We start from the raw sequence: 26,466 nt of genomic DNA on the forward strand, positions 1-26,466 counted from the left end.
TTTTTTAAAACAAAAAAATGGCTCTGTTTATAAGAAAATATACGGTTCTATGATCTGGCTCCCCAGAGATCTCCCAATTTGGAACTTGCACTGCACTTCGTATTCCATTTTGAGCCTAAAAATTCTTTGACTTTCATCTTTAAAGTTGACATTAGGCAGATGTTTTGTGGAAAAAACAATCAAAATGTCCTTCAGGAAAAAAATAACTCACTTTCCAAACATAAAGTAAAAGTCTCGTCGCCAATTGAATCATCTGCACCGAATAAATTGTTCCCGATATTTTTTCCCCAAATCATTTCACCAGGTTCATTCAATTTCAAATTTTTCCAGTACTGCATCGTTCAATCCCAAAAATTATTTTCCCGAAATCTTTTCCACAAACGCTAGGTATCCCTATTTTGGAATGATATTTTTACCATATAGGACCAATAGAGGTGTTAAATAATCTTGGTCAAGTAAGAAGAAATAAAACCAATAGTGGTGAAAGGGGGCAGGCCCAAAAGAAGCTGATTTATTAGCACCTCAACTTTAATTTGCCTCACCCAGCAAAAGATTTCAAACGAATCTGCGTATAAAATTAATAATTTTTTGGTGCTAACTGTTGACAGAATTAAGTTTGTTTAACTTAGTAAGTTTTTGAAGGGCTTCATCTAATGAAAATCTTGATCGATAAAAGCAAATGGTTCAATAAGAACAATTTTCAAAGACTGAATCGGTATCTGAAATTACTCTACAGTTGAGCTGGTCAAAGATAGTCTCATCAGAGGTCGTGTGGGTCAAAATGACTCGAACTGGTTGATCTCGTCCGAAATTGATAACCCGGAGCAATAAAAAAATCACTCATTTAAAACGAAATAATTTAAAGCTGTGCTTCATTTTTCCTGTCAAAGCATTTTGAGAATTTTACTCTGCAAACTAAAAAAAAACATACCTCGGCTTTTTTTTCATTTTATAGCGTTTTATAATGAGCAAAATACCACAAAAATCAAGTTTAGATTTTCGGCACTTAGTGCGAATGAGAGGCGTTTGAAAAAAACAAACCGCGTTTTGGTTCTGTTTGCCTAACAATCTAAACTTGCTTTTTGTAGCGATTGTACGGTTAATTAGTTTCCAAGTTCAAATTTTTTCGCCATCAGTTGAAATAGATCACTTGATTGTTTTATACACTACCAATTTTCTTGTTGAACCTAAAAACAGGAAGCAAAGTTTTATCAGTAGAAACAAAAGAAAGTTCGATGCAAATAATTTTAGTCTTGATCTTTCAAATCAGGAATGGAGTAACTTATATCAATGTGAAGATGGAAATAGCATGTACAATGTTTTCACAAACTTTTTCAGTACTCCTTTAGAGTTCCACGCCCCAGTTATAAAAAATTTTCAACCAGAAAGAAAAATTGCTGAAAGACCTTGGCTGACAAAAGAGCTGAGAGAAGTAATCACCAAAAAACATGGACTTTTTAATATCTGGAAAAAGAACCCATCGGAGCAAGCGCATACCAATTTCAAATAACTGCGAAATTTGGTTAATAAGCGTTTGAAAACAGCCCAAAACGAGTTTTGCAAACAATTTTTTAAAGAACTATCAACAAGTAAAGAACAATGGAATTTCATCAAAAAAAGAATTGGGTAAGAAAGGGAATGTCTCGTTATAGACAAACTAGTCGATGGTGAGACAGAAGTAGAAAATGAGCTTGATATTGCAAATTGCCTCAATAGAAGTTTTCAAAAACTAGGCTTATACAATGGACAATATGAAGTTAGGGAAAAGTTTTGCTTCAGAGCAGTTATACTAAAGGAACTATATGATGCCATCGATTCACTCGACAACAGAAAGTCTCCGGGTCCAGGCGTTTTTAATGCCTGGGCAATCAAGGCAGCAAAGCTTCCAATCGGAACCCATTTTGTTTTTAACACATGCATTTGTCAAAATATTTTCCCGGAAAATTTAAAACTGGCTTTCATTAGTCAGGTCTACAAAAAAGGGGACGTAAAAATTTGCGGGAATTATAGGCTTATCTCAATTACTCCAATGTCTGCAAAACTCTTTGAGCGTATACTTCTCAATCAGGTTAACGAATTTATACAAAAAGAAAAAATTTTGAACGGTACACAGTTTGTATTTCAAAAACATAAGTCTTCTACAGATGCTGTTTTACACTTAATCGAAGCATTACAAGAAAACTATGATAACTTAAAAATTTCAATTGCAGTTTTTACTGATCTAGCTAAAGCATTTAATTCAATATCGCACGAAATTTTTCTCAAAAAAATTGAAGCTTACGGTTTTTCAGAAGTTGCAGTTGAATTATTCGCTTCATTTCTTAAAAACAGACAGCAGTGTGTTAAGATAAATGATGTTTACTCAGAATGCTTGGAAACAAATCATGGTGTTCCACAGGGAACAGTTTTCAAGCCACTAGTTTTTCTTCTCTACATTAACGATTTTCGAGAAAATGTACAAGGAAACTTCGACACAATTTAATTTGCTGATGACACAAGTTTGCATTTTAGCAGAAACAATGTCAGCGATCTGGAAAAATGTGTTTCTGAAATAGTGGCGAAAACAGAAAAATATCTAAAGCAAAACAAATTAATCACGAATATCTGTAAAACTGAACATCTTTGCGTCTCGATGGAAAATGAAAATTTTGATCCAATAGTTTTTCGGGGACAAGAAATTAAACCACAAAGTCACTTCAGATACTTGGGTATTTTAATTGATTCTATATTAAATTTTCATGTAAAACTCGACAAAGTCCTATCAATTATGGCCACAGCGATTAGATCCATATACCTTTTGCGTTATCAGTTACCTTTGAAATCACGATTGATGCTATTCAAATCCCTAGTCCTTTCTCATTTAACATTCAGTGCTCTATTTTTTCAGAACTTGAATTTCTCTGCAATGCAGCGAATTAATCGACAAATCAATTGGGGAACTAAAAGTTGCTATATGAGAAAAAAGTTTGGGAGATCTACAGATCTCTTAGTAAAATCTGACCTTTTGACAGCAGAACTTTTAAGAAGCCAGATGAGTGTTTCAAAACTTAGGAATGATATTTCATTATTGAAATCAGACGGCACGGAGAGTTTTTTTCTGAGTGGTAATGTCTTAGTAAGAAAAAACAACAGAACTGAACAGCTAATTCTCTTAAGGTCGAGCAGTCGATCATTACAAAAAAGAAGCATCCAAAAATGGAATAAACTTCCGCGTGAAGTCCGGACTATCAGATCACGCTCAAAGTTTAAACGCATGTTAAAACAGCATCTGCTCCAACAATTCAAACTTGTACCGTTGGAAAGGAACGTTGGCGGCTTCAAAAGTTATTTTTACATTTAAAAAACGGAACCACTGATTTTGATTTTTAACATTGTACTAATTTTGTTTATATAATTTTAAACTTGTAATATTTAACCCCTGGGTTATATTTTCAATTTACTTGTTTCAACAAAAAAAAAGAACAATATACGTGGTTTCATTGCTGAGTTTCTTTCACGGCGGGCAACTCTGTTTTCAACTCATATTCATGTCGTAACAACGAAGAAACTTGTGAAGCCTACTAACTTGGAAATAGTTGCCAACAGCCCATCCGAACTGCAGGGTGTGTTCCGTTGCAACAACCGGGAATATCACTTTCGGTTCCTCGGGATGCGTTGACTCCTTAAATTGCCAAATAGTCTCATTATATTCACGATAGCAATTTTTAATTTGCCTAGTTAAAGCCAATTCACATTGTGGATTTAAACCAAAAAATATTATGTAAGGACAGTCACACACTTTCTGTGATCGAAAACCACCCCCCCCCTTCACAGCTCTCAAAAACACAGCAGCGGGTTGGGTTTGCGATCAGAATTTGGCGGACAAAAACAAGTTCTAAGGTCGAGCTAATGTCTGGCCATAACTGATTATGAGCGAATCAAAGTTTAATCATAATCAGTTTGATCGAGTCAAAATTACATCTTACATCATAAGTTACAATGAGTGAACTCTTGAAAAAAATTTAGGATCTTTTCCGTTTGTGCCCCCCCCCCCCCCCCCCCCGAGTGCGTTATGCTCCCCCTATGCAGTTACAGAGCACGTGCCATTACATAATAAATCATTATGTACAAATATGGCACGTGCCTCTGGGGGTGCAAATAATATGCACCCACTAAGCTGGGGGTGGGGGGGCACAAACAGAAAAGATCCAAAATTTAAATTTGTCAACCTATTAAATGGCTTCACCGCTTTTGGAATGGAGCAAATGACTCATTTCAGCGTGAAATACGGCAAAGAAAAATGAGCCATCGTGAGCCAAAGAAAAATGAGTTTAATATTAAGTTTCGCTTCCCCTGCGCACCGGCAGGCATCCAAATAATTTTTTTTTCATGACAATATACCCACTTCCGATCTTCCCAATGCAACTTTACACAACCTGTCATTTTACCCAATGCCATTTAACCAATGCCAACTCACCCAATGCTTATTTATCTTTTCGTTAAATTATCCGATTTTCAGTTGTGATGATCGAATTTTTACCCCAAAAATTGTAAGATTAAGAAGGTGAACGGGGGAATTTTTCGCCAATTCCCCTCAAAACTCTTACATCAATTTGGGGGGAAATTGGGGGAAAATTCGATGCAGGAGTGGGGGCAATGGGGGGGTTATTTGGGGGGGGGGGGTAAAATGTTTTAAGAGTAGGAGGTAATTTTGGGGGTAAAATGATGCAAGAGTAGGGGGTTATGGGGGGGGGGAACGACGCAAGAGTAGGGGGGCAAGCGGGGTATTATGACGCACGAGTAGGGGGTAATGGGGCGTAAAACGACGCAAGAGTAGTGGGCAAGTGGTTAAAATGACGCAAGAGTAGGGGGTAATGGGGGTAAAACGACGGAAGAGCAGGGGTAATGGGGTGTAAAACGACGCAAGAGTTGGGGGTAACAGGGGGTAAAATATTACAAGAGTAGGGGGTAAGAAGTCCAATACCCTCTCACACTTGCGTCGTTTTACCCCCATTAGCCCCTACACTTGAATCGTTTTACCCCCCCCCCTACCCCCCCAGTTGAGACGTCGAATTATGAAAAGACCGTGGTCGACCAATATCGGGTATAGAAAGACAGTGGTCGACCGATGTTGAGTATGAAATGATTTTATGTTGACGCTAATAGTCTTGGTCAACTTTATGTCTGCCCTTAAGGTCATGGTCGACTTTAGGTCAACCGATATGGTCATGGTCAACTTTAGGTCAACCGATATGGCAATGGTCGACTTTGAGTTTTGACAAATACGCTTTTGCGTATAATGCAGTTTCAGGTGTTAACTGTTTTATTTCAGTTTGCAGAAAATTATGGCCAAAGACAAAAAATATTTTTTTTCCAAATCTTTTTTCGAGCCAACATATTGTCCATCTATTTCATATCATTGACATGTTTCTAGTGCATTTGATGCTATCTTTTTACATACGGGGTACTCAACAATCAATTTAAAGTACCCATGAACCCGTAAAAATGCACCGAGCATTTGTTAAAAGAGACCTATGAGCAGACTTAAGGTCGACCGTACTGGATATGAAAAGACCATTGGTCGACTTATGAAAAGAGCTTAAGTCGGCGATATCAGATATGAACAGACTATTGGTGAACCAATATTGGATATGAAAAGACCGTTGGCCGATTTATGAAAAGACTTTAGGTCGAATATCACTAAGGAAGTCGACCGTGTATTTAAGCTAGGGAAATTACCCCCCATGTCGACTTTATAAGTCTTTTCATAAAGTCGACCTCTCAACTGGGGCCCACACTCTTACATCGTTTAGTCGCAGAGTGACAGCCTTGAACACAAAACCTCTGTCCCCTGAGACAGTTCTTTCCTTTGCCCTCAGACCATCCATGCTTGCCCAATACTAGTCATCCCATGTATATGGATTAAATATTTTACCTCCTCACTCTTACATCATTTTACCACTTTAAAAATACCCCCCTAAACTTATAGTTTTCTGGGGGTATGTTTGCATTTTTGACAATTGTTCAAATAGTGGTGAGTTGTCAAATAGTGATGGAGGCTCACTTTGACAGCTGGATTAATCATTTAATAAAACTTGTTCTGCAATGAACACCTATTTTGCATGGATCAAAACCCAGCAATGCACGTAACGGCAGATTTTTTCTCAAGGAAACATTATTTTCATGTTTTGTAGTTTTTTGTGTCACAAGCTGTTAAATCAATGACCACCAAATGATGCGAAATCCAACTTGAAGTCCAGCGTAAAGCAAAAACAATCAGAAGACTCTGCCTATTGTCATAATTGGGATTCATTCTGTTTTGTCCCCCCCCCAAGTGTCCCCCCCCCAGTGTCCCCGCCCCCTTACAACATAAGTGTTTTTATATTGCACGTTACTATGTACAAAAATAGCCTGTGCGCCGCTGTTGGGGGGAGGGGCGTAAAAGATATCAGCCCAATAAATCTTTTTGGAGTGTAATCTTTGTAGGGTAAAATCTAAAAATTTGCTCCACTACACCCCATTACTCCCTGATCTTACATCGTTTTACCCCCAATAGACAAATACTCCCCTAGTGTTCAATTATTTTTTGGGGCGAGGTTAATCAGAGCGTAATTTTGACACGGGGTTTCATATCAGGTCCCACGAGCCATTAAATTATATAGACGGATAAGTAGTCGTTCTGGCAATTTTAACAATAGGGTAAATTAAAGTTGGCATTGCTTAAAATGTCAATGGCTAAAAAGCAATTGGTTAAATTGTACTGACACCAACCAATGTATCTGCGTTTGTTTGGAGACTGGCCATGATTTATACATACGTTGTTGTTTAAAGAAAATGTTCGTCAGTTATGCCAATCCTTCTGTTAGAATTTTTTTGTTTCACAATAGGCACTGGGAAATTTCTTTTATACTCCGATAAGTTCTGTTTTGACCCGCTTTAGTGGAAGAGGAACTATAGACTCAATTGATTTTTTGTTCAGTCAATTTGGCCGATTGATATTATCATCGTAGAGGGTTGTGAGTTTCGATTCATTATTAAGCCCAACCAGCGTACAAAATATAGTTAAATTTTTTTGAGTATTTGTCGTTTTTTCCACGAAGCAATAGAAGTTTAAAGTTTCGCTAACGTTTGACTAATTTTCTTTGTTTTTGTCGCATTTTCAGTATTTTTAGGCAATTTTATGCATTTTGCTTTAAAATTTGTTAACATTGTTAACGAGATCATTGTGGGTTTTACCTCTAATGATATAAGAATGGTATTGAGCTGATTAAGCCAATTTTCGGCAAAAAAAATTTTTGCGAAATATTTCAAAATTCAATTGGCTTTTTTCTTAAAATTGGCAAGAATTAAGCTGCTTTAGTCAACTCTGGTTAAATTTTCTCAATTACTACATCTAAAGTGGACACTTCAAAGTGGACAATCTTTGTTTACTTGCTCTTGCATTGGGAGTGCTCTTTAATTGAAACTTTACCGGTTATTTGCCATTTTAACTTGATAAATATCAAAAAATTAACATTTATTTTTGACAAATTGACCTTTTGTCAAGTTTTCATATGATTAAAATTGGAAAGATGTCGCGTTCATGGATATTAACAGTCCAAACATAATTTGCAGAACAGAACAATTTGGATCAAAACTTACTAATAACAACATCAATTGGTCTCCTAAGTTGTTTGAAGGCGTTTTTTTGTCAACTTGTGGTTACAGGCTTCATGTCTCATCGTGCTTATAATTGAATAATATTTAATATTTACGTTTTAAGTAATTACTTTCTGGCATTGATACTACGAGCTTTCACATAATTTTCCACTTATCAGACACTTTTCCCATGTTTGAGGTGTTCCTTGTAATGTAATGTAACCTTAATGACAGACGAGATATCACATTTTTTGCTTATAAGAGGAACTGACAGTTGAATATATCAACTTTCCAGCAAGTAGATTATGGTATTAACGTCCTCTAGCAAAATTGAAAGGAATTTTCCTTTTTTCTTGTTCTTTTGAGATTATTGTTGGTCTCTCCCCTAAACATAAAAGAAGGGTGTTGAACTGGTTAATCCAATTTTTTGCCAAAAATTTTTGCCAAATAGTTCAAAATTCATCTTTTTTTATTAAAATTGGCGGGAATTAAGCGGCTTCAATCGACTTTGGTTAAATTTGCCCATTAACACATCTAAAAACTGATAAAACAATACTGGTTAACTTCAAAGTGGGCTAACAATCTTTGTTTATTTGCGCTTCCCTCGGGAGTGTTCTTGAATTGAATTTTTGCCGGTTATTTGTCATTTCAACTCAATAATTATCAAAAATTCATCATTTATTTTTTGATAAGACGACCTTTTGTCAAGTTTTAATATGAAAAAAAAATGGGAAAGATGGAGCTTTCCTAATAAACGAACGGCAAGATCAAGGCAACTTTGTTTATCATCGTTCTTCACAGTCCAATATTAATTCGGATTGAATTTAATTTTTTTATTTGCGTTTTTATGGTAATTGCAGAACAGAACATTTCAAATCAAAACTTACTAACAACGGCCTCAATTGGTCTTATAGTCGCTTTTGGTTTTAAATATAATTGTTTTCAAACTAAGCGATGGATTACCAAGCTTTGCGATTTTTGATTAACTATTGGCTAAATCCTTCATGTCTCATCGTCCTTATAATGGGTTAGTATTTAATATTTACGTTTTAAGTAATGCTTTTTTGGCTTTGATACTAAAAGTTTTCTTAAATTTTTCCAATTTCCAGACCTTTTCCCCATGTCTGAGGTTCCTTTCAATGTAATGTAACATTAATGACCGGTCAGATATCACATTTTGTGCGTATAAAACGAAAGAACAGTTAAATATATCAATTTTCTAGCAAGCAGACTATGGTATTAACCTCCTCCAGCAAAATTGAACAGAATTTTTTTGTCGTTTTTTTGGTAGTCGCATAAAAGGTTCTAGATGATTGCAGGCCTTAGTGGTCTTCTTTGGATAAACAAAGGAAACTTTTTACTGATTTCAGTTGAACTTTTGTTTTTGTCTGCCTTTGTTGTTCTTTCTCTAGACGTATGGCATGTTCTGTATAATGACAGATCGCAGTGAATTATTTTGGAGAAATCACTGAACCTCTTTTAAGATTTTAGTTGATAGCTAAATTTTTTAATGACTCTGATATTAATGTGCTTCGAAGTGCAGGAATGTATTTCTTATTTATGCCCTTTTGGTTTCTTTCTGTCTACTTGTAACCCAGTCTCCTATATTAGATGCCACGAATCGCATCATTGGTGTTCAATGAAGTCCCAATTGACTATATCTTAACTTTTGTGGAAACTATTATGGTTTTCAGGGCTTTGACACAATTTTCTCGCTATAAGAAACAATTGAATTTTTGATTTTTTCGTCTGTTTTTGTTTTTTATTTAGGTAGACGTGCGACGTATTCTGGATTATGACAGGTCTCAAGGTCTTGATACCAATTACAAATGATCATTAGCGTGATCAAAGAGTTCAGTTCATTTCGACTGACTTTCTTTATTTGAAAAAAACAACAATTTTCGTAGTTCATTGCTCGTTGTTTCAACGGCTCGGACATCGGAAATTTGCAGAAATCCATTTGAAATTTTGTTTTTGTCTGTTTTTGTTGTTCTTTCTCTAGAGGTATGACATATTCTGTATTATGACAGATCGCAGTGAATTATTTTGGAGAAACCACTGAACCTCTCTTAAGATTTTAGTCGATAGCTAACTTTTTCATGATTCTGATATTAATTTGCTCCGAAGTGCTAGAATCTATTTCTTAATTAGGACGTTTTGTTTACTTTCTGTCTACTTGTAACCCAGTCTCCTAATTTAGATGCCACGAATTACATCATTGGTGTTCAATGAAGTCCCAATTGACTATATCTTAATTTTTGTTGAAACTATTATGGTTTTAAGGGCTTTGACACACTTTTCTCGCAAAAAGAAACAATTAAATTTTTGATTTTTTCGTGTGTTTTTGTTTTCTAATTATGTAGACGTGCGACGTGTTCTGGATTATGACAGGTCTCATTGTCTCTATACCAATTATAAAAGACCATTAGCGTGATAAAAGAGTTGAGTTCATATCTACTGAGCCTCTTTATTTGAAAAAAACAACAGAAATTTATAAAAATATTTTCAACTTTGCCGTTTTGTTCTGTTTTTGTCTACTTGTTACTGAGTCTCATTAAGGACTGGTCCCAAGTTTTTGCTAGTGAAATAAAAACTAATTTAATTAGTTTAAATTTTCTTTGACGTTGTTATGACTTTGTTATTAGGCATAAATAAATAATAATAAATGAGTTTTGGATGTGGCAATATTTACCCTACTAATTGAGTTGGGTTGAAAACAATTTTTTTATTCGTACATCAATAATTTCTGAACAGTATTTTTATTTTTGAGAGTTTTCTGTTCCTTGCTCTACTCTTAGAAATTTTAGTCAAAAGGGTGGAAAGATTAGATCTCGAGTTTGGGTTTCTTGAGAACCAACAAACTCAGGCTTCGTTGCTTCATCTTTTTGTTTCGAAGCAATTGCATCCTGGAAATTTCCAGGTTCTACAAAAATGACTGTTCTAGAGCTCTGTACAAGGTGACATGACCTTTTTTAATAACGTTCTGGAAGTTTGGAGTTCCCCAGGCCCAATAGAGTGTTTTCAATAGTTGCTGGAACTAATTGCCCACCATCTTAAGCCTTGATAATGTTCTATTTTGTAAGGGTCACCCATCATTTTAAAGGCTTTGTCTCTATTTTGCTAAAATAGTGGGGTAAAATTTCACACTACTTGTTTTTGTTTGGTTTTGGGTTTCGAACTGGTTTTATTTTTTCAAGTTCTTGTACAATATCTATCAGCATCTTATTTATTCTAAGAAAATTCTGTTTCAGTTATTTCTACTTCTGAACTCGCTAAGGTCACTGGTAACATCAGGTTTGACTTTCCTTTCTACTAAGTCAAAGAGTAAGAAGTTATCTTTTTTTCTTGCTTTGATTTTTAGGTCCTGGCAAGCTCGTTTCAATATAACCCATGTTTCTTGAAGTAAAAAATTGTATCAAATATAAGAACTTTGCAGCAAATAGGCTGTGGTTTTATTTGAGGAACAAACAATTAACCACATTGATGATTTTGAATCCACCTTACATTATTTAATGCGATTACAGTATTTGGATTTGTCTACAAAACGAAATTATTTTTAGTGATCACTTTTCGGTTTTTAACAAAAAGTACTCTGAAGGCTGATTTGATAAATTGTTTTCTACAAGAGTTCAAGCCTAGCGCGCTATATCTAGTTCTCTGACCCAAAAAGATTTTGCAAATTTTGAATCTATCAAAAAGCATTTTGCTGCTTCTACTGCTGTTCTGTTAAATGTTCTGCCACATCATTTTGCTCAATTATTTTAGGAACAGTAGTCTCACGAGCATTATCTTTGCTTTTGTAAAACGTTGAGCTTCGTTTTTGTACTCTGCCCTTTATCACTTCGCAAAAATTTTGATTTACCATTGTGGCAAAAAAGTTTTTAAAGCTTTTAAAGCTTGACTTTTTATTTTCATGAGCTTTACTAATGAGTTTTCATTGTCTATTAAAACTGATTTCGCGTCTTTATCCACCTATACTGGACTGACGCACTGGTACAATAATGTCGGAGTAACTTAATTGCATAATGTAAGTAGCTTTGTTCTCAGTTCCTGAGAGTACAATTTGTTTCGAATTTTGCGTAGTGCGCAAGTTCACCAAAAATCAAAATTTTCATTTGTTTCTGCTGTATTATTGGCTACGTTTGTGTAGTTTAAAAATCCAAGTCTTTTGTTCCAAATTTTTGTTCGATTAGTTTTAAAAGTTTAGTTTACTCTTTGAAAAGCCCCCTGTCAAGTTTGAAAAGTGAAGCTTACTTTCCTGTTTGTTGGCATAGAAGAAAAATTTTCCTATTTTTTCTTCTTTTAATAATTTGAAGCTTCACAATGTAAGCACTTACTTAATTTTGACAATTACAATTACAAGTTTTCCGTACTAAATAGATACTGAGATTTAAAATATTTGTACTCATGGCCTATTTTGCTGTTACTACGTACGGCCTTCTTGGTTACATACAAAACAGAATCTGTTGTTTGAACTTCTAGGCTTAGAAAACACTTGCCATAAATGAAAACAAATGAATGTTATTCTAGTTTGAATGAGAACCGAGAACTAGTTTGATAAGCAGCAATTTTTTCTGAAGTGGCCCGTGTTGATCGTCCTCCACATCATTTCTCTGTCTAACGCTCTCGTCACAATTTGTGAGTGGTATTCTCAGTTCCAGATATTTTTCAGCAGTAATCAAGCTCTTTTACGCAACCAAATGCTTGCAGCGCTGTGGAAGCCCATTGAGATCGATAGCATCGAACAAAGTCTTTAACAGTTCTAATCCTGCTTGACGCAATTGTATAATCAACTCTTGTGCCCTGATGAAGTACTGATGAATCGCGTCGTTGGCATGAAGTTGTAGTCTGGAAAACTGTCCCAGCATGATTATCACCGTAATTGTTTCAGCAGCTCGATAGGTACGTTGCCAAATTCTGTGACCATATGTGAGGCCCTTGCTCCACACGCAATCGTGCTTAATCATCATAGGGCTACTGTTGGCAAGCGTCATAGCAAGGCAGCATCATATTTGGTATTTTTGTGCTTCTCATTTTCCTTCATAACTGCTACTCTAGCCTGCTTCTGCGCCTCATATTAACTTCAATGAGAGGTACTCATCTGTTAGCCCACTGAATATCATCTTCAAACAATTGTTAGGTGGCTCGATTTTGAAGTTTAAACCTCAATTTTGGGTAATCAGTTTTGCCTTAGCATCAATATATTAGGAGGAACATATTGTATCTTAGATCTAAAAACTCTCATCGATCTAATATAGCAAAAACTGTCAACAGACAACACAATCCTGGCCACAAGCTCTCATGGTGGATCAAATGTCGGCGGTCGGCTGAGCCCATAACCCGTTAGCAGAATAATTTAGACGGTAGCGCAACAATCCCGATGAATTTCAGTTTTGCCTTAGCATCAATATATTAGGAGGAACATATTGTATCTTAGATCTAAAAACTCTCATCGATCTAATATAGCAAAAACTGTCGACAGACTACACAATCCTAACCGGTCTTAATTCAGGTCAAATTGTCTAATAGCAAAGTTACTGTTCTGTTTCTGTTTAGATAATCGTCAATTGTTGCAATTCTTGAATTTTGAATTGCATTTCCAGTGTTCAGGCGTAAATAAGTGAGAAGCCTTCAAAAGGGGACTTGCCTGTAAAACATAATGCCGCACCTCAGTGAAATCACCCTGGCTGTAAACTGTAACCTCTATTGTGTAAAGGTCACCAGGGTCAAGGTTCACGAAGAAGTACTGGTTTGCAAGACTGAAATATCAAAGCTTAGAAACATTTACCCCCGAGATCATGTTTGATTCAATAAGAACTTTGAGAAAACTCTAAAAATAAATATCGAGCAATGGTATAAATCAAAATATACAAAACAGAGATTTTTATGTCTACAATAAAGACATCGACTTTTCTAGATGAAACAAAGGTTTGTAAGATTAAATACAACAAGAAATTATGCTCGTTTCTTGTTGAAATATTCATAAGAATTAAATCATCACAAAATATCTATGAGCCAAAATGGAGAAGACAGACCTGAAGTAATCGTGATGTTGTTGGTAAACAGATCCAAGGGTGCCGCGAATACTTGTCACTATCACACTGCCAAGACCAGACTCAATTATGAACCCAAACACTATGCTGTCGACGTAGGGTGTAGTGAAATTTGACAGGACTATATCAGTATAGGTAGATTGCACGAAATGCCGAACAGGACCCTAGGATGAAAAGAAATCCCGTTTTAAGTTTTATTTTTGCAAAATTTTTCAGCTTTCAAAAAAATGTTATTACCTTTATTTCTACTTCTTTTTTCGCCGTAATACTTCCAATACAAATTGACACATTTAAAAACATCTCAGACTGAACGGCAAGTCACTATCAGTACTGGGCACGTCAAATTGCAAGTCTTATATCAATACTAATTCGGAGCTATGATCATTACACTCATTTGACAGTATAAATGCAAGACTTGGCCAAGACATGCAAGTTTAAATGCAAGTCTTGGTCAAGACCTGGCACGTCTAAAAAACGTCAAAAAGAGCCGGAAAAAACGTCAAAAATAGCCAAAAAATGTCAAAATGGCCAAAAAAACGTCAAAATAGCCGAAAAAACGTCATAAATAGCCGAAAAAAATAGCCGAATAAAGGTCAGAAATTGGTCCAAAAAACATCAAAAATATCTGGAAAAAACGACCAAAATGGCCGAAACATTTTGGGTCGAAACAGGCTCCATTGGCACTTGCTGGCGGATAACAGGGCCTCTGGACAGCAAGAGGACCCTAACTGCGTTACCCCATTTCACAATTTTTCTCTGATGGAGATGCTCGACACTTGGCAAATCTGAAAAATCAAGACTTGTCAAATTTCTGGTACAATTCGGCTCTAAACGGCTGAATAATGGCTGAAAATGGCTCAGAAACACCTGAAAATGGTCTCATATGGCCCCATCTGACCTTCCCGGGTCGTCATGTGTCACGTGATATCAGCTGATATCAGTTGTCAGGCGCCCTAATAAAGTGCATAAAAATTAATTCAGAAATCATGGCACGTTACAAAATTTTTTGAAATTCTAAATTTTCACACGAAATTTTTTGAAAAGTTTGTATTGAACTGGGGATCAACTTGCAAGTGTAATCCACGTCTTGGCAAAGACTTGTCAGACTTGCAGACTTGTTTTTAGACGTGCACAATACGGATTCGTGCTCGTAGATTTGCTTTTAGACTGGCCCAGTAATGATCTAGACCTGTAGTTGAGTCCGGGATGAAGAGAAGATATAAAACATACAGAGAAGATATATTATGTTTTTTTTTCTGGAAAAATGTATACACATTGCCTTGTATAATCACTTTCAAAATTTCCTAACTAAGAGTCAACATGGTTTAGTAAGGAGAAGATCTGTGCAAACAAATATGCTGCTGTTTCTCAAAAGAATATATGAAGCTCTTGATCACGACCCTCAATCAGAGATTATTGCTTTCTACACTGACTTTTCAAAAGCTTTTGACAAAGTACCACATTATGAGTTAATTCAAAAATTGATTGACATTGGAGTTGGAGGATGTTCGCTCGAAATTTTAATCGACTACTTGAGTGGTCGACGACAATATGTGCGTGTGGACAATACCAGTTCGAAGATATTCGATATAACAAGCGGGGTACCACAGGGGTCACTCCTAGGCCCTATACTGTTCTGAATATTCATTAACGATCTTCCAGATGTCCTGATGTTTTCTGAGCCCTTTATCTTCGCTGATGATCTGAAAATTTTGGCTGTACAAAGAAGCTACTGGGAAGTCCAAGATGATCTACATGGGATTGAGAACTGGATAATCCAAAATAAAATGGAGCTGGCAAAAGACAAGTGTGCGTATCTGAATTTCAGAGGTAGAGACCAACAGTACAAATTGATGGGAAAAGATTTGGCGAAATCCACGACTGTCAAAGATCTCGGTATTCACGTGGCGGCTGATGTATCGTGGAAACAACATATTAAAGAAAGAATGAATAAAGCAAATAAAGTTCTGTACATGCTTAAGCGAAATGTTGCAACTAAAGTAAAAACGTTTGTGAAATTGGGATTATATAAGTCCTTAATTCTGCCGGTATTGCTGTATGGTTTCACGTGCTTGACTGCAGGAAGAACTGAAATTCAAATTCTGGAAAAGTTTCAAAAAAAGGTAGTCAAATGGATAACGGGAAATAAAGATACAGAATACAAAAAACAGCTTCGACTATTAAACATATTGCCCTTACCAATGTTTATCCAACTTAACGATCTATTGCTGGTTTCAAAAGCTTTGAATGAAAAGAATAGCAGCATCGAGCTACCTGAAGTACATACGAAAGAAACAAGGAACAACGAAATTTTCAAAACGACGAAAACTCGAACAGAGAAAGCTCGAAGCGAATTCATCTTTAAAACCTGTCGAACTGCAAACCGCCTAGAAAATTTAATAAACTTAAGGGAGCCATCTGGACTGAAAAACCGAATATTACGTACAATGAGGAATTTTTTCGAGAAGAAATTTTCTGAGCGAAATATTTGCACTTGGCAATTGTTCTGCGATTGTCAAAACTGTAGAAACTATTTGACATTATTTTAATTTGATGACTGGGACTTTAAACCCTTCAGCATAGCTGTAAATCCCCAACAACAACAACAACAACAACAACAACAACACCGTCTAAAAAACGTCAAAAAGAGCCGGAAAAAACGTCAAAATTAGCCAAAAAAAAGTCAAAATGGCCAAAAAAACGTCAAAAATAGCCGAAAAAACTTCATAAATAGCCGAAAAAGAAAAGCCGAATAAAGGTCAAAAATTGGTCCAAAAAACGTCAAAAATATCTGAAAAAAAACGACCAAAATGGCCGAAACATTTTGGGTCGAAACAGGCTCCATTGGCACTTGCTGGCGGATAACAGGGCCTCTGGACAGCAAGAGGACCCTAACTGCGTTACCCCATTTCACAATTTTTTCTCTGATGGAGATGCTCGACATTTGGCAAATCTGAAAAATCAAGTCTTGTCAATTTTTGGGTACAATTCGGCTCTAAACGGCTGAAAAATGGCTGAAAAGGGCTCAGAAACACCTGAAAATGGTCTCATATGGCCCCATCTGACCTTCCCGGGTCGTCGTGTGTCACGTGATATCAGCTGATAACAGTTGTCAGGCGCCCTAATAATGTGCATAAAAATTAATTCAAAAATCGTGGCACGTTACAAAATTTTTTGAAATTCTAAATTTCACACGAAATTTTTTGAAAAGTTGGTTTTGAACTGGGGATCAACTTGCAAGTGTAATCCACGTCTTGGCAAAGACTCGTCAGACTTTCAGACTTGTTTTTAGACGTGCACAGTACTGATACGTGCTCGTAGATTTGCTTTTAGACTGGCCCAGTAATGATCTAGACCTGTAGTTGATTCCGGGATGAAGAGAAGATATAAGACATACAGAGAAGATATATTGTGTTTTTTTGCAGCAAGGTTTTCAAAGATTTGCTGATATTTTAACCAATCAGCATGATCAATTTTGTTTAATGATTTTAAAAATTTTAAAATACAAAGTAAACAAAATCATTTCAAATTAAATTTGAGGCAATTGACCTTTCAGATTTCACGATCAACATTTCATGCCAGAATTAATGACAGAATTAATGAAGCCAAATAAAAGATGCAAACAGATGATGGGATTTTAATGGAGGCAAGAAATTCTATAACCTTCGAATTTCTTTCAATTCTGACTATTCTTAACAGATCTTCAAAAAACATGCAAAAAATGACAAACAATTATAGCTGAATAACCAAAAGATTGTTTTCTTCTCAGCTTGGTAAACGCGTTACCTCCGTCGGATCTAAAGTAGTTTTTGAGATTAAAAACTGGCATTAAATTACAATTTCTTGATGCTTTGTCGGCTGAAGGACAAATTAGTCTTTTTATTTTCTCTAGACAACCTATTGATTTATTCATTCAGTCCCAAACCATTACCACAACAAATGTTTGCTTCCTGGTCCAAAGTGATTCATCTAGTTTATACACTAGAAAATGCTCCATTTTCTTAAATATTACAGGAAGATTGCTTTTGTCTGATTGTCTAGATTCTGGGTGCTTTCTTGTAGTATTTAACCAATATAATGACGAACTTCAAGCATTCAAACTTTTGGTTTGTTTTCATTGGTTTTTGTCAAATAAAGTGTTAAGACAACGAGGAGGATCGCTAAAGTGCGTTCACGCATAATTTTCCAACCCCGATCAACCACATTTTTGAATTAATTGTCTACAAAACGAGGAAGAGATAGAAAACTTTCACAAAATCATATATTGTTCGAAATATTTGCTACCAATTTACAAAATTGCTTTAAGCTCAAACCACTATATTAAAGAAACAAAACGCATTCGAAGGACGGTTATACTTGTCATTATGGAGAATAAAAAACAAGAAAAACAACAAGCTTTAATGACGACCAAAACTCATTATCTATCTATTTCTTTTTAAAAAAAGAACTTAATAACAACGTCAAAACATCATCAGATAAAAAGTGCACTGCACAAATTGACCTGCTTGTCGCCTGAAAAAATATGAGACCTGTTTTATTAAGTAAAACAAGCGGGTAGACAAAAAAGGGAAAAGTCAAAAATACATTTACACTTTCTGAAAAACAAAAACCATCAGCTGAAAATTTTGAAAAGCTTTATTCATACATTTGTAGGAAGCTATTGAGATCTATCAAAAATCAGAATGTCATAGAACAACAAAAAGAAAGAACAAATGTAGGTAAAAATCAAAGAATCAATTAATTTTTTTTGGAGAAAACGGTGTTGAATCCATTAAAATCAAAATCAATATTAAAGGAAAAGAAATATAATCAAAAATGCCTTCTCCCAAAGCCATTTTTGTGCTACACGACTGTTCACTGATGTGATAAATGGAAAAGACAGCAGTAAATGACCTCAAAAATGCAAAACGTCGAAAAAAAAGTATGAAAACTTGTAGTACCAAAGCCAATAACATTTTCAAATGGTAAACCACCAATAGACTAAATCCTAATTTCGGTGAATAAAAATAGGACCTTTGGCGTGCTGGAACTACGCTACAATGTTACAAATATAAGATAAAGAACACGAATTTTCGCAAACTATTATACGCAAACACAGTGGTGAAGACAAAACAAATCAGTTATAATGTTGCATAAGTTTCATATGCTATAATATCTGTCCTCTGGTCTTCTTTTACGGGTATATTTGATTTGTTAATAACTCAGCTCCAACTTGAAATCTTTCTGATCTATAATAAACATGAAAAAAAAACAAAACGTAAGTTTAAAAATAATAAACAAATAATGAACAAGAAACAAATCGATTGGTGCCAACGAAAAAACCTTAGGTATCATCTGAAAGCATTAGACAATAAATAGCTCTCAATACGGGGAATAAGACCAATCCTTAATTAGACTCACGCATCGGACAAGAAAACAACAACAAATACTGACAAAACTGAAGAATTCATTAAAAAAAACAATTACAATACTTTATCGGAGTCAAAGAAACTATGATATTTTTTCGGAAAGCACAATTTTGGGTCGAAAACTGGCTGGGATTGACCAAATTTAACTGTATAGTTGTAAAATACTCCACAATAGGTAAACTCTGCGGTTGCGGTCTTCGTTTTCGCGGTCACAGGAATTTTCCGTTATGTCAACTTGACGTCATCTCTGTCAAGATCTGTGAGTATATGGCACCCTTAAATTGCCCATGCTACTCATTCCCACTGCATGAGGTCACCTTTGTTCTGAGACGCTTTAAAGTTAGGCAAGGGATTGTTTTTCTTACTAATAATTGTGTCCGCCAGCTGCGTTATCAAATCCGCGTCGTCAAAAGAATGAGCCGAAATCTTCGGATGTGGTGGGCCACCCTAACACAACGGCTACGGAATGGCAGTTACAAACTTTATACGAATGATTGAAGTGACAAGGGTGATGATAACACCAGTAAAAGAACTAAAGGGAATTGGTTGCATGATATCTGATGTTACGTGTTGCCGCTTGTACGTAAGTGGAAGAGCAATGCGATGCAGGGAGATAAGGGTTTTAAAACAGCGCCGTTGGTACGCTGTTTAAATTGACTGATGTACCAACATTGAAGTTGTCTTAGATGAAATTGATGCCAGAAGGCGCCAAATGTGCGAATACGGCGAAAGGAGAGCTGTATGTCTTGAGAAGACAAGACTTAAAGGCTTTTTGATCCCGTGCGATGGTGCGATGTTTTTAGTGGGATTGAATGACCTGGCTGCTAGTCTTCAGGGATGTGGGGTTTGTGATGGTGGAGAAATATTAAGAGTAGGATGTTGAGTTACTGAGCACGGTTTTACGATTGGATTTAACGCTGCAGGCATAGGGGCGGCGGGGTTGATGAAACAGGTGATGCGGAAGGAATGCTGGATATTAGCAGGAGAACGATTGGGGTGTGTACGTCTGGAAGTGTCGGCGTGTTAGGCGTCCATGGGAGCCCAGCGGGAGAACTTAAAGGCAAAAGGTGCTGTGTAATGCTGTTTTTCAAATTTTCTTGTATGCTTAGACTTCGGTCTCTATTATGACTCGCTAAGGGCCGGCCTAACAAGTTGGAGGAGGGCAAATTGGTACTTGGAACGTTTAATTACGATAGAGAGCTTTTTCCGGCTGTAGGTGGTACTAGTTATTGCACTTGATGAACGGCTGGTGAAGGTTGAATGTTACCGGAATTGCTGTAAACTTGGTTGCCATGACTTTTGCAATGTGGTGTTTTGGTTTCAATGCCTTTTTCGTTTCTTGGACGTTGAAGCTGTGCTTGCAGATGAGATTTTTAAAGGTTTTTCAACGAATTTGTTAACATGTTGGACCTTCATTGATGTTATTGAAGTTGTCACTCAATTAATGATTTGAGACAGAATTTATCGAAGAGTTAATAAACCAATACTTGCGCATAACTGAACCTTTCGTCGGAAAATAAATGATCCGATTCATCAGTAAAGAAACTTCCTATTGAAGATCTATTCATCAGTTTAGGTTCACCTAGCGCTCCTTCAGTCGCATGACTACAATGAGTTTCCTCGAGTTCTTCAAACAACATCGAGCTTCGGACTGCTTCACCAGCTCTTCGTTTTCCATTCTTGACAAGATTAATTCATAATTGTGCTAACTGGATGTGCGTGAGGACGTTAAGCGTGAATTTGAATTTGAGGTGCGTTTTGACCTACTGCTGTCTCTCTGTTCTCAACAGAATCAATGTGTTCTCCAGCAGTGGATACAAACTCGTCATATTTGCTAGCGACATTACTAAACTGGCAATCAAGGTTCTCAGTTGTAGAATCAAGGTCTTCAGTTTTCTCTGCATTTTCAGAGACCTCATCGTTCTTCTCTAAAGATTTCAAAAAAGCATCTTTGTGGTTTACAATGAGACTTTCAATATAACACGCTAATTTGTCTATCTATGGGTTTTTTTAAGGATACCACTTAAGTCAACCTCAAACTTTTTACTTGCACCCTGCAACCTCTTAGACATTTCATGTAAGTTGGTCATGATGCTATAAAAGAAGAAACGTTCATTTCACACTATACAGTGAACGTACAACAAATGCAATTGATGCAATTGAACCAACAGAAATAGGTTACAGCCAACGTAGGACGGTTTAACGAACAAGGCGCCAAAGAGCGTAGAAGAATCCGAAATAAGAAATAGTGAATGTCTTTAGCCGGCAGAAGCGCGAAGCGCAGCCACACGGGAAACGGAACGGGAGGGACAGAAACGCGAGCATGCGACGCACGAAGAAACGTCAAGTGGGATAATCGTAACAAAAATTTCAAGCAAACGGCACATCGAGACGGGAAACGGGACAGATGGAACGGAAAAGTTTGGCGAAGGGCGCTTGGAATAATGGAAAAAAGAGGCGGAGAGCCCAGAAAGGTCGGGCGAACAGCACACGACAAAACGAAAAATGGTACGGACAGGTTGGAAGCGCCAGGCAAACAACATACGACGAAGGGAGAAACGGGCACAAAATGAGCAAGCAGCAAGCGAGTGGGAACGAAGAATCATGCTAGAAGACCACAACCACACACTCCGCCAATCAGACTAGGCGTGACTGAAGAACAAACTTAGTCTCAATCTAGAGAGGAGGAGCAACTGCAAGACGAGCTAGCAAAATCAATATGGGGTTTAGCCTTCCAAAAACAAAGTAATTTACGGCAAGGCTGCAGCATACGGAAAGAGTCTAAAGGGTCAAGGAACTTACTGTCCTTAATTCCAGAACAGACTTATGTCACACTCTAGAATAAAACCTACATAGACAACAAAAAATCATAATAAAAAAGTGTGCCCTCTCTAGCTTCTATGCGCTAGTGATATTTTTCGAGCGTTCAAATGAGCTCATCTGCTGCTTTTGACCCTTACTACTGCTGCGATAATAGGAAAATGTGTTTTTTAACACATCATGTCATTTAATTAGCCTCTTTTTTTACCATGAAAGAGGTCACTCAACAGAAATTTTGCATTTGCTGTACATCTAAAGAGTTAGGGTTAAAACCTGTTCCGTGTAATGCTTAAGTCCTTTTTGTAGATGTCTTTAGCGCTTGAGGAAAACATTTTGGCGTGATTCAATCACCATGCAACTGATAATCTTTTTAACAACATTATTGGAGGGGGCTTTGCTCAAATTCCAAACCTTCGTTTTTGATAATAATATCCAAACACTTTTTCCAAGGTTGAGCGCAATTTCGAGCTAACTCAGATTGACATTTTTGGCAAAATTGAGAAAAAAACCTTGATCAAATTTGAGTTTTTTTTAAAAAATGAGCTATTTTCTTACCTTAAAATTGGATATCTTTAACCAGAATAATTGGATCAATTTTGCAACGTTTTCAAGTTGAGTGCAATTTTGAGCTAAATCAGATTTATGTTATTTTTTTGGGCGAAATACGAAGAATTCTTGATCAAACTTGAGTTTTTAAAAAAGTTTTGAGCTATTTTACTATCTTTTAAATTGGATATCTTTGTGCTATCAGGATAGAATCAATTTTACAACCGTTTCAACATTGCGTTTTTGTCAAGAATATCCAAACAACTTTTCCAAGGCTTAGCGCAATTTTGCGCTGAATCAGTTTATATTCTGTTTCTATGGCAAAATTCCAAAACAATCTTGAGTTTTTTAAATTGCTTTTGAAGCTACACAGCCTTTCTTCTTTTCTCCTTTTCTCGCGCTTCAATCCCAGTCCTTTCTTTGTGAGCCCCCAGCACAAACCTCCAACACTTTCTAGGGTCTCTGTTTTTCTTTGGTGGTTTTAGGCTCAGTGCGCTCCATTTGGAGCTCAGTAATGCACCGACCCTAGCCATCAAAGAAACTGAAGAGGCCCACGAAGAAGCCCCCACCCTTTCTTCTTTTCTCTTGTTCTCGCGCTTCAATCCGACCCCTTTCCTTGTGTGCCACCAGAGCGAACCCTACCATTTCTTCATTTCCCTTGTTCTAGCGCTTCAACAGCACCCCTTTCTCTGTGCCCCAAGCGCGAACCCCACCCTTTCTTCTATTCTTTTGTTCTCGCGCTTCAAGTCACCCCTTTCTCTGTCCCCCCAGCGCGAACCCCCACCCTTTCTTCTTTTCTCTGTATCTCGCGTTTCAACACTACCCCTTCCTTTGTGTGCGCCCAGCACGAAATTATAAGACTTGGCATCAAATGTTTCGTTAAAAAGACCTATGACCAGAGGTTAGGTCGAATTGGATATGAAAAGACTATGAGTCGACCTTTTTTGGTAAAAAAATACCTATGATCAGACTTTAGGTCAACTGTAACGGATATGAAAAGACCGTGTTGGACCGATATCGGGTATTAAATGACCGTTGGTCGACTTATGAAAAGACTATGGGTCGACCGATATTGGGTATGAAAAGGCCGTAGGTTGACCGATATGGGATATAAAAAGACCAATGGTCGATTTATGAAAAGACTGGGGTCGACCCATATCGGGTATTAAAAGACCATTGGTCGACTTATGAAGAGACTATGGGTCGACCGATATTCCGATATTGGCTATGAAAAGACCCTAGATTGACTGATATGGGATATGAAAAGACCGTTGGTGGATTTATGAAAAGACCTTGGTCGACCAATATTGGGTATGGAAAGACGGTTGGTCGACCTATGAAAAGACTGTAGGTCGACCCTTACTAGGAGGTTGACCGTGTACTTAACGGTAATCCCCCCCAGGTCGACTTTATAAGACTTTTCATAAAGTCGACCTCTCAACTAGGGCTCTATTCTCCAATATAAATTTGCCATGTACTGCCGAGATTTGATGTTTCGAGTCGTAGCGCTGTCTTTTGCTGACGATATTAGGGGGTTAGGGGTCTAAGAATGTGCAACTACTGTGAAAACGGACCAGCACTAGATTCGAACCAGCAGCTCTTACTTGCAAGCCTAGTGTGCTACCCATTTACACCAACTGGTCTTTAGCTCTCAAACTTTGGCATCTCTTATAACCCGTTCTCACGATCTTTCTTGTTCCTCGAGACTTCGTTTCTCTAGCCAAGTATACGTTGAACAAGTAGAGCTTCTTGTTGAGCTGGCTCAAGCTTATCTTATTCACAATTTACATTAGGTTGTTATCTCTCAACCTTAACAATATTATTTAATAGCTGCTTGAAGGTTACGTTTAGCTAATCGCTACTTTAGACGAAAGGCCACGTTTCGTCTCGCAGTATCGTTCGGGGCCAAAGTCATGGAATGCCAAAGTCGCTGAACTTGCCGCGCCTCTTGTAATTTGATGTGTGGCTATGTCAAAAAAAGTTGATGTATTAACATTCTTTCGTACATTAACACATCTTGCAACAACGTTGTGGTATTGTCTAGGCCAAAAAACACAGCCGATGAAACGCAACATTAAGCAACAAACTTAGCCCGCTAACAGGTTTTATCTGGGTGAACTTTCGGTTCACACCGGTCACCGATATGTTTTGAAACCTAAAAACATTTAGACTAAAAAGAACGCAATTGATTTAGTTTATGAGTAGGCTCAACAACTATTATGCTATCTGCACTTTGTCCGAACTTTTTATGAAAAATAGTGTGGAGTTTTTGCGTATTTGAACGTTAGAAATACTCGAATCTGATTGGCTGAGAACAATGATGCATGTCGTGAAACTTAGAAAAGTGACGTTTAAAACACCTTTTCGGGACTTTATTTTGTTCATAGAGAATTTAATTAGCTTCAATTATGATTAACAAATCTATTAACCGAAAATTACCAAAGCAAACAGCTCGGTCCGACAACTTTTAAGACAAAAAAATCACCGGGAGAACGCAACATAAAGCAACAAAGTCAGCCGGCAAACAGGTTTATTTTGTGTCACCCAACTTTTGTCTCAGATCGATATATATATTTGAGAAACCTAAAATATTTGGACTAAAAAATGAATTCTATGAATATTTGATTGTTTAGAAATACTCGAATTTGATTGGCAAACAAAAAAGACGCTCTTAAAATTCTCGTTTCATTTACTTAATAGAGCATTGCTGATTTCATTTACTCGATAACATTTGTGTCTTGTGTTTCGTAATGACGCTCTGTATAAAAACCTCTAAAAGAAAAATGTTTACATAAATTGATTGAAAGGTTACTAGTTTGAACTAAGACCTTACCCGGACTTAAGTATCAGAGCAGTTCAGCGCTGAACCAGTACATTTTAAGAGCGAAAACTTGACTCAGTTCTGAAACATTGCTTCTCCAGAACAATTTAGGTTTCTTTATGCGCAGATTTTTCTAATTATGATTATATTGAGGTCATGGAGTTCATCCAGGCTAAACTATTCCTGCGTAGTCTGAAAATTACCCATACCCCAAAATTAAGTCTGAGGAGAATAATGTCATACATTTGTAGCTTATAACTGGTAATTGATATAGTCGTATACACACTAATTATATATAAGCTAGTTTGTAGGCAATTACCACAAAGCCCATTTAGCTTAGTGTTTACGACTTGCTACGCAAATTATAAAATACAAGTACCCACGCAGAAGTTCGAATGGCATATAAAGCAAAACTTAATGGCTGGATTTAAGCTGAATATATTTTTTTTTCATGGAGTAACTTTTACTCAAAAATCAAGACTGTCCAGTGTAAAAAGTGACATGAACAGAGTACTGGTAATCCTAAAAAACAGACTGATTTGCTCTGCCACCAACCTCTGGGTATTCACCTCAAAAAATTGCCCGATGATTACATGTATATATAAGATGTCTTTATCTACTATTTTGTTACCCGCATGGTGTTCTTGACTGCTTTAGAAAACTGCGTTGTTCAGCTATTTCTTTTGCAACGGATATGACTGGCTGTCAATAAATTGTCAGGTCGAGTTTTGGGAGGTCAACAGTTACATGGCTAAAAATTATGTAAGAAATGTGCTAAAATGGCGCTGAATTTAGGTAAGAAAATGCCCTGAAATACGCTGAAATTAGGTGCATTCAGCGCGTTTTTTATATAGCACACACTGAAATGGCGCTAACATCTCGACCCGAGACCAATATTACATTCCAAGGTTTAGCTGCGCGACCCTAGACCGCTCTGATCAGACCATTTCCCAGACTTTGTCCTCCTATCAGACCATTATGCGACCAAAGCCCTCTGATCAGACTGTACTGCAACACAAAGAATTGTACGACATTGTGCGACCCAAAAGACCTCTGATCAGATCATCGTGCGACCCAAATATTTCGTGCGACTCTGGTGCGACCCAAAGTTTTGTGTGAAATTAGAGCGACCAACGCTCCCTCTGATCAGACCATACTCCAAACTCTGTCCTACGGTCTGATCAGAGACCAAATTCTGGAC

At 36.9% G+C, this 26,466-nt stretch overlaps 1 protein-coding gene across 1 annotated transcript in view; it reads right to left on the reverse strand.

Moving 5' to 3' along the window:
* Positions 1-26,466, reverse strand: part of LOC142346155 (uncharacterized) — a 132,420-nt gene that overhangs the window by 83,136 nt on the left and 22,818 nt on the right. The window contains exons 6-8 of the mRNA XM_075398664.1: positions 13,653-13,834; positions 13,265-13,376; positions 3,566-3,661 (exon numbers count right to left, since the gene is read on the reverse strand). Of these exons, the coding sequence (XP_075254779.1) occupies positions 3,566-3,661; positions 13,265-13,376; positions 13,653-13,834 (390 nt within the window). The remainder of the gene's footprint in view (positions 1-3,565; positions 3,662-13,264; positions 13,377-13,652; positions 13,835-26,466) is intronic.

This window comes from Convolutriloba macropyga, chromosome 9 (assembly GCF_964194025.1).
Source record: "Convolutriloba macropyga chromosome 9, txConMacr16.3, whole genome shotgun sequence".
In the NCBI taxonomy this organism is placed as follows: Eukaryota; Metazoa; Xenacoelomorpha; order Acoela; family Convolutidae; genus Convolutriloba; species Convolutriloba macropyga.